Source organism: Equus przewalskii, chromosome 4 (genome assembly GCF_037783145.1).
Source record: "Equus przewalskii isolate Varuska chromosome 4, EquPr2, whole genome shotgun sequence".
Taxonomy (NCBI): Eukaryota; Metazoa; Chordata; class Mammalia; order Perissodactyla; family Equidae; genus Equus; species Equus przewalskii.
In genome coordinates this window covers 7,508,581-7,526,163 of record NC_091834.1, presented here as the reverse complement: position 1 = coordinate 7,526,163, position 17,583 = coordinate 7,508,581, and the positions used below count along the sequence as shown (strand labels likewise).

At 38.7% G+C, this 17,583-nt stretch overlaps 1 protein-coding gene across 2 annotated transcripts; it reads right to left on the bottom strand.

Annotated features, from left to right (window-relative positions):
* Positions 1-2,046: 2,046 nt before the first annotated feature.
* On the bottom strand, positions 2,047-17,533 carry DUS4L (dihydrouridine synthase 4 like). Of its 2 annotated transcripts, none has more exons than XM_070617171.1 (8): positions 17,394-17,533; positions 16,805-17,068; positions 13,021-13,157; positions 8,933-9,054; positions 8,619-8,778; positions 5,122-5,244; positions 3,874-4,100; positions 2,047-2,670 (listed from the first exon to the last, which is right to left on the bottom strand). In XM_070617171.1, exons 3-8 carry the CDS (start codon positions 13,134-13,136, stop codon positions 2,423-2,425), a joined length of 996 nt encoding a protein of 331 aa, XP_070473272.1. In that variant the 5' UTR covers positions 13,137-13,157; positions 16,805-17,068; positions 17,394-17,533; the 3' UTR covers positions 2,047-2,422. The 2 variants fall into 2 exon arrangements, with proteins under 2 accessions (XP_070473272.1, XP_008530443.1); XM_008532221.2 differs by lacking the exon at positions 8,619-8,778 and adding an exon at positions 6,302-6,419.
* Positions 17,534-17,583: the final 50 nt, after the last annotated feature.

Below are 17,583 nucleotides of genomic sequence, written 5' to 3'. Positions count from 1 at the left end.
GGGTTTTTATTTCGGATGACATCAGTCCGGAGACAGCCCTCAAATTTGTCTCCTTTCCTGTGGTCTCCCCCAAAGATGGGAGGCCAGGGACTTTAAACGTTTGGGAGGAATGTGGCTGCTTGCAGATGGTGGTGGTGGTGGGGTCAGTGGCCTTGCTGGTCACAGCTTTCCCCCCAGCCTGCGTTGGGCCTTGGGCCGCTGCTTGCGGGGACGAGGTGGTAAGGAATCCAGGTGGATGTCCCTGGCCAGCTGTCTCCACAGTGGATAGTGGATTGTGGAGCCACGAACCCAGGGAGTGAGCAGGGACTGAGTGCTTTGGTTTTAACCCCGTATTTTCTGGGTTTAATTTAGGGTGGAAGTGACATTAGGGCCGGTGTCAGAAGGAGGCAGTAAACTTTAGGGTGATGCCTGGGGACTGATAGGAAAGGAAAACAATGTGGGTGTGAGTATATTCTTTCTATTACTATTTTCCACTGTTTCAAATTGCGTGAATACACTCAAGTTATTGAAGTTTTTTTCAATATTGACCAGAAATCAGGAATGGAAATAAAAGTATCCTGCTGGAGACAATTATTTTGGGAACATTAAACAAATGATTAAAATAAAAATGTAATTATAGAATATAAAAACACATTTAAGTCAGTGCTTTTTTCTTATCACACTTGATCCCATGTAAAAGAGAGAAAGAAAAAAGACAACATAAATTAACCATAAGGAAGGGGTTTTTTAAAAAAAAATGAAACACGTTTAGGACTGCTTGCCCTTCACGCTGGTTCCTTTGAAAGGCTGTGCACCTTACTCTAATTATGCTGCTGTGCTGACAAAGCCACTATAATTCACTTCCTAATTTATAAACATAACTTGTAAATTTAATTTACAAACACAAAAATGAGTAAGTTCTGACTATAGCTCCCTATTTCCTACATACTACTCATATCAAATGAGAAAGCCAGTTATCGTGAAAAATACCTTACTTGAAAAATGAAAGCACAGAATGTGCCTGAGAAAAAAATACAGCAACACAGTGCTTATGTTAAAACTGATTCATTTAATATTCCCAAACTCTTGAATTAAGCAGTTTTAGTCAGTCACCTGAGAGCAGTTTTCATGTTGGTAATATACCAATATCTTAATTAAGAACTGTTTTATTTTAACCTGAGATAATTCTTGCAGTGGCACATTCACCAATAACAAAATTCTATTAGTAACATTCCCAAACCATGGAACTTTAAAGTTAAAATTATTGTCAACTGCTGGGAAGCATAAAAATAACATCACTAAAAACGGTATGAAAATTAGGTTTTTAAATTAAAAAGAAAACCTGGTTACTACTGTCCAGGGAATAGTATTTCAAATATATAATCATCTCCAAATTAGCTACCAAATTTTTTATATTTAAGATGTAGGGGGATGAAATTAATTTTATCATTTTAGGTACAGGTATATACATCAAGGTCTCAATCTTCTAAGGTCTAGAAGGCTTGAAAGGTAACAAATTTAATGTCATTTAAAGAGTTTCATGGAATCTGTTTTAAATTATAGCAAAACATCACACCTAATTAAATTCAGTTACATACAATTTGAAATAAATACCTTGAGGTGTGTAATTCATGAGTTAGGAAGTATCAGTTTGATTTTCTAATTGGAATTTTTTTTTTGCTGAGGAAGATTCACCCTAAGCTAACATCTGCTGACAATCTTCCTTTTTTTGTGCTTGAGGAAGATTAGCCCTGAGCTAATTATCTGTGCCAATCCTCCTCTACTTTGTTAGCTGCCACCACAGCATGGCTTATGAGTGCTGTAGATCCGCCCCTGGGATCTGAACCCTGGAACTCTGCTGCTGAAGTGGAGTGCACGAACTTAACCACTACACCACAAGGCTATCCCCTCTAACTTGAACTTTTAATCTAAGCCTGAATGCAATTCTATACAGAATTTCTTGTTCCTTTTCATTTTATATAGATGTTGGCATTTGTTCTGTCACTTCTCTGCACTTATTTTTTCATTAAAAACGTACTTCATATTATAGATACCATGAGTCTTATGTTTAGTATTAAAAAGTTTTATTTATTTAAAAATGTTAAAAACATGATTCCTTTAGGAAAAAATTTCTCACTTTTTAAAAATTCATAATAGGATTCAGAACAATGTTTGTCAATGTTTGGACCTAGGATGCCCAGGATGTTTGAACCACCTGGGGTCTTCTTTAAAACTGTAAATTTTGGGTCCATCCTAGAGATTTACTGAATCAGAATCTCTGAGGATGGGGTCTAGGAGTGACTTGTAAAAATGCTCTCAGAGCACTGTTTTTATACTAATGTTTGAGAGCCACTGATTTAAAGTAAAAACCAAGATGTGACCTTGGGTGGTTTCATTGTAGATATAAAATGAAGTATCTATTAAAATAATTTAGGAAGTCCCGTCAAATCCCATAATGGTCTCTAAGGTAATCTAAGACTGCTGATGTGCTTGACAAAGCGTTAAATACTCTCTTTTCCTGCCTTGAAGTTATCTTTTCCATCATGTACATTAAATGCTGATGGAAACATATATAAGGAGTTCCAAGTTCAAGAGCAATGTCAACCCAGTCCGAGACGCATTTCAGCGGGGTCTCCTCATATCCTGCAAACATGGCTGGGTTTGCTAAGAGTCCTCTTGCAACCATCACACCTACAAATGAAAGCACATCACACCCGTCCACACATTAAGAACTCATGGTTATGAGGTCAAACTCAATGAAACAAACTGAGAATATTAAAAATAAAGTAGTATTAAAAGGTTTCACAAGACCCTTATATTAGTGTACTTAATTCAAGTATAGAACTATTTTGATACTTTTGGAAACCAAGAAAGTTTCAATGTACTTAGAGGAATTCTTCCTTAATTTACTTTTTTAAGACTTCTACATTAAACAATTAGTCTTTAGAGATTTTTTTTTTAATTTTTTTTGAGGAATATTAGCTCTCAGCTAACTACTGCCAATCCTCCTCTTTTTGCTGAGGAAGACTGGCCCTGAGCTAACATCTGTGCCCATCTTCCTCTACTTTCTATGTGGGATGCCTACCACAGCACGGCTTGCCAAGTGGTGCCATGTCCGCACCCGGGATCCAAACCGGTGAACCCTGGGCCGCTGAGAAGCGGAACGTGCGCACTTAACTGCTGCGCCACCCGGCCGGCCCCTAGAGTTTTTTTAGGGTAATTCCAGATTGTCATAAATTGGGTTTGCTTACACTTAACTTTATCTGCATTCTCCCGTCTAGCAATAGGTATCACAGGGCTTGGTATGCCAATAATTTAAGGGGTGAATGAAACTGCATAGCCGTCTGGGGTTCTTTTGGTTCCTGTGACCAGTCTTGTGTTCACTAACTCTCATTTCTGTTCTAGGTATTCTATTTTACTAATAGGCTATCTGGAAGATTCTTTTTTTTTTTTGCTGAGGAAGATTCGCCCTGGGCTAACATCCACTGCCAATCTTCCTCTTTTTGCACATGAGCCGCCACCACAGCAGGGGTGCTAACAGACAGTGGTGTAGGTCCATGCCAGGGAAGTGAACTGGGGCCGCTGAAGCAGAGCAGGCCAAAGTTAACCAGTAGGCACCCGGGGCCGGTCCCTGGAAGGTTCTTAACTGGTCACTCACTGGATATTATGGTGGCAGAAAAGTAACTGAATTAGTTTACCCCAATTAAAATAATATATTGTTTTAAGTAGAAGACTTAACATCATTTAAATAAATTGCTTAGCTCAAGTCAGTATAATAGGAAAATATGGCTCTGTTTTAAAGAAGAATAATGAAAATCATATTAACATTACTCTCCCACTCCCACTTTTTTTTTGCTAATTAAAAGACAAAAACCTCAACTACTTATTTCTTACCATCTGTCCCAGTAATATGCCGCACATTTTCTGCTTCTTTTAAGCTTCTGATGTCTCCATTAGCAATCACAGGTATAGACGCATTGTCCTTAATTATTTTAATGGCCTCATAGTGAACTGGCTGGTGTCTTTCTTCAACAGTTCTTCCATGGACTGTGATCCAGGAAACTCCGGTTGCTTCGGCCTTTCGACAAAGATCTACAGTTCTTGTAAGGTCATCATGGATCCTACAATTTCAAAATTATATCTATCTTTTCACAGCACATAAATCTTCATGCTAAAATTAATAAACTAAATAAGATAATATTTATCTAATATATTACTTAGCTTTGCTGTACCATATTACCATTACATGTGACTATCAATGAGGTTCTGTTCGGGGATCAGTTCCCAGGTAAGCCTTCACATTTAGTTATTTCACTATTGGCAATAATAGGATGACAAGTAAGTTTTATCTTACCTAGTGCTCCTCTTATTTTGGCTTTGATAACTGAAAAGGTCAGCAAATACTGCCACAGATGGATTGAAAGATGCTATTCTAATATTTGCTGTGCATGCCCAATCCACAAGTGGGAGAATATAATACTTTATCTTGAAATATGTTTTTTTTTTTTTTTTAAAGATTTTATTTTTTTCCTTTTTCTCCCCAAAGCCCCCCGGTACATAGTTGTATACTCTTCGCTGTGGGTCCCTCCAGTTGCGGCATGTGGGATGCCGCCTCAGCGTGGTCTGGTGAGCAGTGCCATGTCCGCGCCCAGGACTCGAACCAACGAAACACTGGGCCGCCTGCAGCAGAGCGCGCGAACTTAACCACTCGGCCACGGGGCCAGCCCTTGAAATACGTTTTTAACCTGTCACCAAAAAACCAATTCCTGGTTTATTTTCTTTTCATTGTGAAATTTTAGTGCAAATATCATTCTTATTTTCTACTCTTGGTACCAGGAATGTTTCTTAGCATTAATTAAATAGTACATGGAAAAGTTGAGGGTTTCTTTTGGGGGAAAGTTTTTAATAATAAAGGCATGTTTTAATTTCCATTAAAAAATTTAAAGAGGAAGTTGTTCTGAATTATAAATAAAAATTATGGTATATATTCATTTACTACATGTCTTGTTTCAACATTTCCATAGACCAGCTACCAATTTATTAAGGACAGACCCCACCCCCCACACTCCCAGACAAAAGGAATATTCTTTTATTTCCTAAGTAATGGACTATATTATCAATACATTAAAATATTGTCTTTACCTTATCTTAATAGAGACGGAAAATCTGGGATTTTCCACTTGATTTCTTACTTGTTTCACCATATCTTGAACAAGCTCTGGCTTGTTTATTAAGCAAGCTCCATAACCTTCTGCCATTGCCCACCTTTATAAAGCAAATACAACAACAAGTAAATTGCAAATAGATGGGAGACAAGATACAATTCTAAAAGCACTGGAAGTGCATCTATCCATTTCTCTATCTAGCAATGGGGAGTGAAATCAGATTTTTACAATTCATAGATCCAGCATTTCTAGGTGGATCAATATGAGATTAGGAAAACATGTTCCCAGATCAAAAAATACTTATGGGAAATAGTTTTCATTGGCAAGGGAGAAAATTAAATTAAAATTCATTCAACCAAAACAGATTTAAGTATTTGTAATTAATTGCAATTACTTCAGATTTTTTAAATTCCAAATTTGATGTTTATTGTCCATAACAAGAGGTTTTATTAGTCTTAATAGTAGAAAGATACTTTTGGCTTACAGCATTCCAACACCACTAAACAGCTTATTTAAGTCTCCTAATGAGTATCAAATATGTCTAATCTGATTTGGCTTATGCTGTACTTAAAACCTTGATTTTATTCTTTGGACACATTTTGAATTATTGACAGATAATACAGTATAGTGCCAGGAAGGAGGGGTATTGTCAAATTGAGGACATCCTATCAACCGCCAGTTACTTAGACTCAGCCAAACAACTGTGGTATGAAAAGAAAAGGTAATTATAAAAAGGTATTCTTATAAAGAAAATTAATTAGGAGAAAACAAGTGGTGATCTCCCAAATCACAGAATCACAGTTTCCAGAGCAAGTATGTCTGATACGGCAGTAAAAATACATTTTAGGGACTGCTACAAACTACTTCTGGATAAGGTTCAAGGCAGATCCATGCATAAAAAAAATTCCAGCAGTGAGGTGAGACGGACACTTGTCCAGAGCGTCTACGCTGTTTTTTTAGCCATCTGAAAATACCTCTGCAGGTATCTTCCTAAATAATCTTTCCTTATTTTTTCATGCTTTTTATTCAAAGCCCAAGTGCTTTAACTCTATTTTCCTTACTTTTTAATTCTTGGAAAACTAGAAAGATAGTTTACCATGTTCACATAGGTTTTTCCTAATCTTTTTGAAAATTCTTCCAACTTCTTTGAGCTTTACCTCTGAGGACAACCACAGTTAATGTCTATTCCATTCGCATAAGGACAGACTATACGAGCAGCATCAGATAAAAGTCTTGCATCATTAGCAGCAAACTGAACAATCAATGGGCAATCACCTGATGAAACGAATAGCTCCACATTAAAATTCACAGAAACATGCACACGCATACACACCAGATAGCAAACTCTAACATGTGTATAGGATAAAATAACAATAACTATTTTTAGCCCAAGAAGCATCTGTTCCAACAAGATAGCATTAAAATAATTTTAAATATTTTAGACTAAAAGCAATTTACATTTAGTACAAATCCAAACAGTATAAAATTTAATAAAATGAAGAGTACAACACTCTTGACAGACCTCTTTCCCAAAAGTGAGAATTAGTTTATTCTAGAACAATTTTATGTATACCTGTAAAATTTAAACAAATGTGAGCATTCTATATACATTGCTATGCCTACCACTCTTTTCCCCCATGATGTATCTGGGAACTGTACTCGGATCGATTTTCTTCTTTTTAGTGGCACATTTCACTGTATGAATGGAACATACAGTGTCCTTCTAGATTGTTTTTCATTTGTGGCTCTTGGAAACAATGCTATGACGATGATACTATTATATACATGCTTTTGTGAGTATATCCATAGAGTACATTCCTAGGAGCATAACTGTTGGATAGGCGTTTAACATTTTGATCGATATTGTAAAATTTTCTTTCAGAAGATGTTACCAATATAGATACACACCAATATGGATGAAAATTCTTGTTTCCTCATGATTTATCTCACATTGTATATCCAACAGTGTACATTTTTTTTTTAAAGACTTTATTTTTCTCCTTTTTTTTTTCTCCCCAAAGCCCCCCGGTACATAGTTGTATATTTCGTTGTGGGTCCTTCTAGTTGTGGCATGTGGGACGCTGCCTCAGCGTGGTCTGATGAGCAGTGCCATGTCCGCGCCCAGGATTCCAACCAACGAAACACTGGGCCGCCTGCAGCTGAGCGCGCGAACTTAACCACTTGGCCACGGGGCCAGCCCCGTACATTTTTATTTGTGGGCTCTCTCTCTATATTCTTCGCACATTTTTCTATGTGCAATTTTTCTTTTAGTTGTTCCTTTATTATTTTCTTAATAAAACAAATTAGCTCAGTCATCTATCATAAATATAAAAAACACTGTAAATATTTTTCCTGCTTTTTGGTTTGTCTTTCAGTATATTTGTGCTCTTTTCTTACATATAAAAGTTTATAGCCAAATGTATCAGAGCTTTCCTAGGTTCAGAGGACATGTTTTTCTCATCTTTGGATTAGTGTTATGAACTCTGGATAGATGCAGTTTCATTTTTCTAAAGTTTTTTTTGAGTGCTACCTCTATGAGTCACTGGGTACCAAAATGCAGATTTCTGGGTATCACCCAAGTTCCAGTGATTCAGAATTTCTACGACAATCCACTGTTTTCCAGGATTATCATGGGATAGGAGAATTTGCTTTTTCTTGAAGATGTAAGCTTCAGTAGAGCTTCCAGACTAAGACGGACAAGGAAGAAGGACCTGGCCACCCACTTCCAAAAAAACTGGCCTTGAAAACCCTAAGAATAGTAGCAGAGTATGTCTGATATAGCGCTGGAAGGTGAGAGGATGGAGCAAAAACACCAGGCAGGGTTCTGTTGTGCTGTACACAGGGTCACTGGGAGTTGGAATCAACTTGATGGCAATAGCGACAAGCATGAAGTACAACAAAAAGCTGTGCTGAGGAAGACGTGGGTGGAGGGTGATAAGCAGAGTTCCCTGGCCACAAACTCTGAGAGCTGGATTAAGAAGCACGAACTGTCATGTGCCAGAGAGAGAGAGATCTGGGAGACAGGAATGGCTGAGAAGGATATTCCAGGCAGAGAAGTATGAGAGGACAGGGCATCTTCAGGGACTCAAAATAACTTACTACTTTTAAAGAATAAAGTTGGTGGGCTGTGGAGAGAAACTGATGGAAGATAAAGCTGCAGAAGAGGTATTCAGAGTCTAGATCATGAAGAACCTTGTATATTATCCACAGGTGCCGGAATTTTACTCTTTCGTCTAGTGGTTCTCAAGCTTTAGCAAGCTCAGAATCACCTGGAGGGCTTTTTAAAATAGATTGCTGGACCAGATACCCAGAGCTCCTGATGCAGTGGGTCAGGGGTGGAGTCTGAGAATTTCCATTTCTAACACATTTCTGGATGATGTTCCTGGTCTGGGGAATTAAACTTTGAGAACCACTGCTTTAGGCAATGAGAGGTCCAAGAAGGATTTTTGGGGGAACAGATGTGATCAAACTTACATTTTAGGAAGGTCACTTTGTGCTGACTGGAAGATAGTTTGGAACCGGACAAGACTGGAGGCAGTGAGACAGGAGTCTAATCTAGAGTCCAGGTGAGAGGAAAGGGCCCTAAGGAAGGCTGACCTTACACCTGGATCTATCATCCGTGGTTTATAAGGCCCTGAGTAAAAACGAATTTAAAAAAACTTATAAAACCATAAAACCTAAAAGATTTTAAAATAAAATCTCTGAATTGTGTTGACTCTGATTAGACAAGATAGCTTAGGTTTTTTTTTTTTTAAAGTTTTACAAAGTAAACTCTGGGTTTCACATACCTTGGTTTGTGGTAAATTCACTGTCTCTGGCTTTTACGGATCTGACAAAATCAGCAGCAACTATCATTGGTGTATAGCACAGATCACAACTGTATTTTCTTACCAGCGTTCTAAAAGCCAACCTGTGGGCATATAAAACATTAATTACGCATCTAGAAAACACCATAATCATGCGTACTTTTAAGTTTAATTTAGTTAATCATGAAACATTTATTAGAGGAAAGTTTTACCTCCGGGAAGATGGAGTAGATGTACTTTTCCCTGTTCGCCCTGCTTAGCACAACTAAAAACCCTGGATATTACATAGAAAACAAACATAAGAAAACTCTGAAAGGCAGAGAGAAGACAGCAGACAGGCTAGTGACCTCAGGACCTGAGGAATGACAATGTTGAGTACCCTGGGTTTTTTTTTTTTACCTCAAACATTCCAGACTTGCAGTTGAAGAGGCTGGCAACCTGGAAATACTAATGGGTGCAGACAAAAACAGCCCCACAAAAATCTGTGCTCTCTAACCAAAGGACCAGGAAAGGGGCAGCCCAGCAAGAGAGAAAACTTTAGGTAATAGTGGCTCTGCTACAGCCAAACACCAGAGAAAAAACTGTGGCCCCTCTCCACAAACAAAGGTTAAGAGGGGAGCCTAGTCGTCTACCTTCCCAAGACTGTAACAAGGTTCTCCAGCACCCCTCCATGGCGAGGTCAGAAGAGGCCAGGTAGGAAGCTGGGACTTTAATTCCTGCTGGCCAGTAACAAGGTCTCACTCAGCGCTGTCAGTGGAGACGACACAGGGAGCCTGGACTTCCACACCTACCCAGCAGTAGTGAGGTGCCCTTCTCCCTCCCAGGTGGAGTAACGTCAGAGGATGTTAAGAGAAGAGCCAAGACTTTCATCATCACCCAGCAGTTACCAGACCACCCCCTCCAGGGGAGCTGGAACTCTCACTCCTGCTCAGAAGTAATGAGGAGCCCCCTGTCCCCAGAGTGTCAAAGGAGACCAAGTGGGGAACCTGGACTTCTACCTCCACCTGATAATGAAGTGGTGCCTTCTCATCTTTCCCCTGCTGTGGTGGTGTCAGAAAAAGCCAGTTAAAACTGAAGGTTCAATATTCAGAATCAATGTAATCTACCATATTAACAGGCTAAAGAAGAAAAATCCCATGATTATATCAATTGATGCAGAAAAAGCTTTTGACAAAACAATGCTCATTCATGATAAAAAAAAAAAAAAAAACCAAAAAACCTCTTGGGGCTGGCACAGCAGTCAGAAAAAATTCTACAGCTAACTTATACTTAAAGGTGAAAGAAAGAACAAGATCAGAACCAGGCAAAGATACCTGCTTTCATCACTCTTCTTCAACATAGTGCTGGAACCTCTAGGCAGTGCAACAAGGCATGAAAAAGAAATAAAAGGCATATAAAAGAAAGGAAGGAGTAAAGTTGTCCCTGTATGCAGATGACATGATTGTCTACACAGACAATCCCAAGGAATTTACAAAAAGAACCTCCTAGAACCAATAAGTGAATTTAGCATGCTCTCAAGATACAAGATCAACATATAAAAACCAATTTTATTTCTGTATACCAGCAATGAACACATGGACACTGAAATTAAAAGTAGAAAAATAATGTGGTGTTAAGTCTTACAAAACATGTACAGAATTGGTATGCTGAAAACTATACAACACTGATGAAAGAAATCAAAGATCTAAATAAATGGAGAGATGTACTGTGTTCATGAACTGGGAGAAATTAAATTCTCCCCAAATTGATAGATATATTTTAATTCTTACGGAAATTCCAGCAAGATTTTTTGTAGATACAGAAAAGATCATTCTAAAATTTATTTGGAAAGGCAAAGGAACTAGAATAGCCAAAACAATTCTGAAAAAGAAAAATCCATCTACCTACTTTCAAGACTTATACAGTTAAAGTAATCAAGACTGTGGTACTGGTGGAGGGATAGACACACAGATCAATGGAACGGAAGAGTAAATCCAAAAAAGAACCATACAAACATGTCCAACTGATTTTTGATAAAGATACAAAAGCAATTCAATAGTGGAAAGACAGCCTCTTCAACAAATGGTGCTGGAGTAGACATCCATAGGCAAAAAAATGAACCTCAACCTAATTCTCACACTTACACAAAAATTAACTCAAAACTGATCATGGACTTAAACGTAAAACATAAAACTATAAGACTTAGAAAAAAACATAGGAGAAAATCTTTAGGATCTAGAGCTACATAAAGACTTCTTGTACTCTACAACAAAAGCACAATTTATAAGAGGAAAAATTGATAAAATGGACTTCATCATTACATAAAAAATTTTGCTCTGCAAAAGACCTTTTTAAAAGGATAAAAAGACAAGCTACACAGTGGGAGAAAATGTTTGCAAACCACATATCTAACAAAAGAATTGTATCTCGAATATACGGAGAACTTTCAAAATTGAATAGTGAACAGAAACTCAACAACAAAAAACAACAACCTCATTCAAAAATGGGCAAAAGACTTGAATAGACATTCTGCCAAAGAAGATACACAAATGGCCAACAAGCACATGAAGAAGTGCTCAACATCACAAGGCAAATACAAATCCAACCCACAATGGGATACCACTTCACACCTATTAGGAGGGCTATAAAAAACATCTGCCCCCCACTCCCCAGAAAATAACAAGTGCCGATGAGAATGTGGAGAACCTGGAATCCTTGTGCTCTGCTGTTGGGAACATAAAATGGTGCAGCTGCTGTGGAAAACAGCATGGTGATTCCTCAAAAATTTAAAAATAGAATTGCCACAACATGGATGAACCTTGAGGATATGCACAGTGAAATAAGTCAGTCTCAAAAAGACAAATACTGGGAGCCGGCCCCATGGCCGAGTGGTTAAGTTTGCACGCTCCACTTCGGCAGCCCAGGGTTTTGCTGGTTCAGATCCTAGGCGTGGACCTAGCACCGCTCATCAAGCCATGCTGGGGCGGCATCCCTCATAGCACAACCAGAAGGACCTACAGCTAGATTATACAACTATGTACTGGGGGGCTTTGGGGAGAAGAAGAAGAAACAAAAAGATTGGCAACAGATGTTAGCTCAGATGCCAATCTTTAAAAAAAAAAAAGACAAATACTGTATGATTCCACTTATAATCAGGTAACTAGAGTTGTCAAATTCATAGAGCAAAAAACCATAGAATGATGGTTGCCAGGGGCTGAGGAAGGCAAAGTTATTGTTCAACGGGTACAGAGTTTCAGTTTTGTAAGATGGAAAGAGTTTTAGGGACTGTAGGTACAACAATGTGAATGTACTTACACTATTGAACTGTACACTTAAAAATGTTTCAAATGGTAAATTTTATGTTGCAGGTATTTTACCACAATTAAAAAAAAAAACCTCAATAGTAAAAGAGCAAACAATCCAATTAGAATATGGGCAAAAAGACATGAAGAAACATTTCTTCAACAATATACAGATGACAAATGAAACATGAAAAGGTGTTCAACATCACTAGCCATAAAGGAAACAGAAAGTAAAACCACAATGAGATATCACTGCACGCCTACCAGAACGGCTAAAATAAAAGGCAGTGGTATTATCAAAAGTCGGCGAGGATGAGGAGAAACTAGATTCCTCCTAAGCTGTTGGCGAGAGCATAAAATGGTAGTCACTCTGGAAAACTTGGCAGTTTCTTAAAAAACGAAACACACAACTACCATACGACTCAGCAAGTGCAGTCCTGGGGATCTGTCCCAGACAAACGAAGACTTACGTCCACACAAAAACGTGTGCATAAATGTTCATATATATTTACATAATATATGTACTTAATATCCACTATTATCTTTATAGGTGGGAGTTATAAATGCTACCATTTTTATAGATACAGAGTGAAGTTTGGAAAAAGTTAATTGTTTACCAGGGCCCCACATACCAGGCAAGTGGTAGCACCAGGACTCAAGCCTAGATCACGATCCCAAAGGTAGGGGTCTAAAGATCCCATGTGGGGGGGGGGGTGGTCTGTCTTTAAAAAAGTCGGCGCATGAAAAGGAAATCATATCCTAGCTCATTAACCAACTGACAATACTTACTTTGAATATCGAACCATGGGGGCACAGACTTTTACCAGCTGCCCAGAATGAAACATTTCCATGGGATCTTTTTTTCTTTCTTGACATGTTGTGGTTTGTATGCAATCACTCTTCATGAATACAGATTTGTTTCAAATCTGAAAAAGACAATCAGTTTGCATGGAGAAAAGGTACTTTAGTTAGATGAATTCCCATCATCGTAACAATTTCAATTGCCAAGAACAGATTTTTTTCATCAGACTTACGGGCTCAGGAGTCTTTTCAGCTTCTTTTCACAGTATCGAATAGGAAACTACAGAATTCTGCCTCTATTTATAAGTCAACTGATAGTTTCTAGCACACTGTACAAAATATGCTTGTTCAAGTCAAACGCTACCAGTTTCAAGTTCTATACTTAACTCACTATAGTAACATTTTCTGCTCAAATTAATAACTGCTCATGTGGAAACGTGGAAAATGACAAGTTTTTCTTCCAGAATATCATGTTACGATTTTTCGTGTTACTTTTTAATTTTTCCATGTTACTTTGTTTGGCATTGACAAGCCAAGAAATTTGATTTGAATCACTTCATATATAATACTGTGTATGTCTGGTAGTTTGAAATATCTTCTTTTATCCAGGAATGTTAAATGGCATTCATAGAACAACTTTAAGTAGTTAGCGTTTCAAACCATATACTGGTATGTTTAATGTTCATTCTTATTCTCAAATCCTCTTCTTTGTATTTGAATCAGAAGATACATTTTATCTTTAATTATTTTTAGAAATTTAAATACAGTATTATGTAGTGAAAATCAGCTGTAATTACACAATTGCATAGTAAATCACTTTTATACCCAGAGGTACAAGTGATTAAATTAGGTAGTTTATAAGTATTTTACAGTTGCTCTACTTAACATCCTATAATTTAATAGCATTGGCTGCTTTCCATATTCCAGTTTTTGGCCTTAGTAACTTAAAAACAGATATGGGCCAACTTTTGAAAGGCCTAATTGCTCAACATGCAATTTACCTGGCTAATCCTGAAAGTACTGATATAACCTAAATAGAAACCACTAATTTCAACTTCCTTAGGTAGAGTACACAGCTAGAGTAAGAGAAACTAGTTTTACTGATCACTGTTCAATCAGTCTGACTTAATAAAACCTAGACAAAGTTACAAGCTTATCTTTTTTTGTGAAAATTCATCATTAGAAGGACACAGGTAAAGTATAAAGCAACAGAAAAGTAGCTTTCTTTTCATGAATCAAATTTGTTTATTTTCTCTTGCATTTCATATCCTGGTTATGCCATCACCATCCATCCCTGCTAACTCAAGTCAGACACCTGGGGCTTGTCCTCCACTTCTCCATCTCCCTCAACTGTGTCAACCCAGTGGTACCTTTTATTAAGTCTTGGGCACATCTTCATTGCCCCAGTTTCTGTACTCATAATCCCCCATCTTGATGACTCTGACAATCTTCTCTGAATCCCAGCTGACCTTATTTACCCACTACACCCTAGACACTCCTCTGTTATCATGTGCATTTGCAATTACTTTTATAGAGTATAACAACACGTCTGTCTCTTCTTGAGTTTTTGAGGGCATGGATGTGTTTTTATTCATATAACAAATATTAAGTTCCTGCTGCAGGTGGGAATACAGAAGAAAGTACACTTCCTGTGTCCTCAAAAATGTATTAGGGAGTTACATACATTTATATAATAATAGCTCTCATACACACACACACAATTTAAGCATTGTGAAAATAACTGTCTAGAGAAGTGAGGGAAGTCATCAACAGTGGAGGAGGAAAAGCTTGAGCAGACACTACATGGGAGATGGAGGAGTGCCTGGTTACAGAGCACAACACATATAAAGCCTTAGCGGCATAAAAATGCTTGCTGTTTTCAGTGAACCATTCAGTGCTTGAACTGTAACTAGACTAGAGAAGGAGAGGGCCTCGACAGTTATGAGCCTTACACGTTAGGCTAAAATTCTTTAGATTTTATACTATAGGGCCTTGGTCCTCAGCCATTTTTCCTCCTCTATGGGTGATTTTTACGTATGCACTCAACATGTGCATATGACATACTTCCATGGGTGTACCAGATATTTTTGTACAGGCTGTCTCTCCTTGTATATTAGTTGTAATTGAAATACTTGAGCAGGGAAATGACATGATCAGATTTCCGATTTAGAAAGATTTCACTGGGGGGGTGGGGGGGTTGGGCTGTTAGCAAAATATGAGTAAGGAAGCCATTGTAGTAGTCCAGGCCATGCATACTGAGTACCTAATCTGGGACTCTAGGAATGAGGACAGAGGAAAGAGAACACACTTAAGAGCTTCTTAGAAATACAAATAAGCTGGCAAGATATTTAGGAGGTATAAAACACTTGATGACAGTGCATGTTATATAATAAGAGAGAATTCCAAGATGATGTGTACACTTTTGGCTTTAGAGACTGGATGGCATTCCAACCAAGGATACAGAACCAGAAGGAGGAATAGGTTTTGGCAGGGAAACACGAGTTTACATTTGGGCACACCAAACCTGAGGTGCTCATGGGATTTCCAGGTGGTGAGGCCTCATAACTGGTTATATAGATACAGTACTCAAGAAAAAAACTAGAGATGTAGATTGAGTCTTGAACTTTTAGGTAATAAGTTGAAACTAAAAACACGGACAAAGTACTTAAGGATGCCATATCTCACAAGAAATCCTTAGAAGTACCAACATTTAAATGAAAAGAGAAAAAAAAAGAATGCAAAGGAGACAGAGAGAGGAACTCCAGAGCTGGGAGGAATAAACCTGAAAAGTCATAGTCAAAAACCAAGAAAGGGGAAAGTGTCGTCACAGAGGAGGGAGGGGACACGCATCTTAAACGTCACAGAAAAGTCAAGACTAAAAAGTGTCCAATGGCAACTAGCTCATTAGTGACGTTAGCAAGAATAATTTCATTCTTATTCATTCTTGTAGTCTCAGTACATGGCACAAAGGAGGCCTCCCTCAATGCATATTTGCTAAATGAATAAATCAGTAGTTCTCAACCTTGGTTGGACATTACAATGATCTGGGGAGTTTTAAAGAATCAAGATGCCCAAACCATATCCCAGATCAATTAAATGTGAATCTCCGGGCTTGGGATGCAGGCCATCAGTGGTTTTGAAAGCTTTCCAGGTGATTTCAACTTGCAACCAAGCTTGGGAATAAATCCACTCACTCCAAAGCACCTGGTACAACTGTTTGTTTAAATGGGTTTCTGCCTTACCTATTAGCTCCTTTGGGAAAAGAGAGGGATCGAGTCTTAACGTTTGTAAACTCACGCTGGTATGTACAGTACAGGCTCAAAGCTCTTCATTGAATGAGCAACTCTTCTAAAACCTTCCAGTGTAAAAGCCAAGCAAAGAAAAACAACCCATAATCCAAAGATAATGCTTAGTCATCAACATTAAAAAATTAAGAACAAATTTTGTGTATTATGGATCACGAAACCTAATGTGAGGCTGAGCACACTGCACTTGGCAATTTGTGTGACCTCCATTCAGAACAATCAATCCTATTCACACCATGACTGAGATCAAACAAATTATATGAAGGAGAAAGCACAATGCAGTGTACCATGAGACTTGCTCACTTCAGTTGTTATGAGTTTTTAATGCGTTTAGATCTATAAAGTACTTAGAAGAGCATCTGGCACAGGGTAAGTACTACTATAGTACCGTCTTGAAATACTGTTAGCAGAAATCAAGAGACCCATGTAGCTCTAGAATTGCGAAAATTGGTTCCCTGTGTACATACCTGTTGTACACAAAGGAAAAGATATATTACAGTTTCTTTCTTTTTTTTCCGAAGAAATGCTTAGCCTTCTTGCACACGTGTGGCTGACCTGTTCATTTATCAGTATTTATCTTGGGAGAAATCGAGGTGAATAATGCAGATGGATCAGCGGAGAAATAACGCGAACTCGACGACTTTACAGCTTCAATACTGTTAATTTGTGATATGGAACATCCATCAGTTTGTAATAAAAGGCCTGGCGTCGCTCATAGCACGTGGCTGAAACTGAGAAGAGGTAGAATAGGCATGAGGTCGCGGTCTCAAGGGAAAGAGGGCAGAAACGGAGTCCCACTTGTCTTTTCCTGGTTCAGTCTTTCTTCTTCATCGACTCTCGGCTCTCCCTATTACTCATCCCTGGCAAACTGGCCTCCCCACCCTTTTCCCGCTTGCTTTACCCCAGGACTTCGAACCAAGGCGTGTGACAGATAAAGCTGGCTAGCTACTAACTCCCACCCGCTGTGCTTGTGGAGGACAAGCCAAGAGCCCGGCAACCTCGGCTCTCCTCTCCTGCGTCCACCGAGAAGTCCCAATTCTTGGGTTAAATACTTGCTTTAGAGAGAAGCGCGGCGGCCACGTTCCGGAGCCCACCTTCTCTTCCGCCCGGGGAAGGGCACCAGTCCCAGGGGGGCGGCGGGAGACGGAGGGAAGCGCCGGCCCCGCGGCCAAGGCTTCCCCGCTGCGCTGGGCCCTCGGCGCCCGCCCGCCCCGGGACCCACTCAACTCGCGCCCAGAATCAGCGC

Bases quoted from the DNA above. Each gene is read 5' to 3' on its own strand.
- DUS4L (XM_070617171.1), bottom strand. From the start codon at position 13,136: ATGAAGAGTGATTGCATACAAACCACAACATGTCAAGAAAGAAAAAAA. The intron at 9,055-13,020 runs GTAAGTATTGTC...ATATGCCCACAG, and splicing joins CCCATGGTTCGATATTCAAA to GTTGGCTTTTAGAACGCTGG. The intron at 4,101-5,121 runs GTAAAGACAATA...TTGAAATTGTAG, and splicing joins TCCGTCTCTATTAAGATAAG to GATCCATGATGACCTTACAA.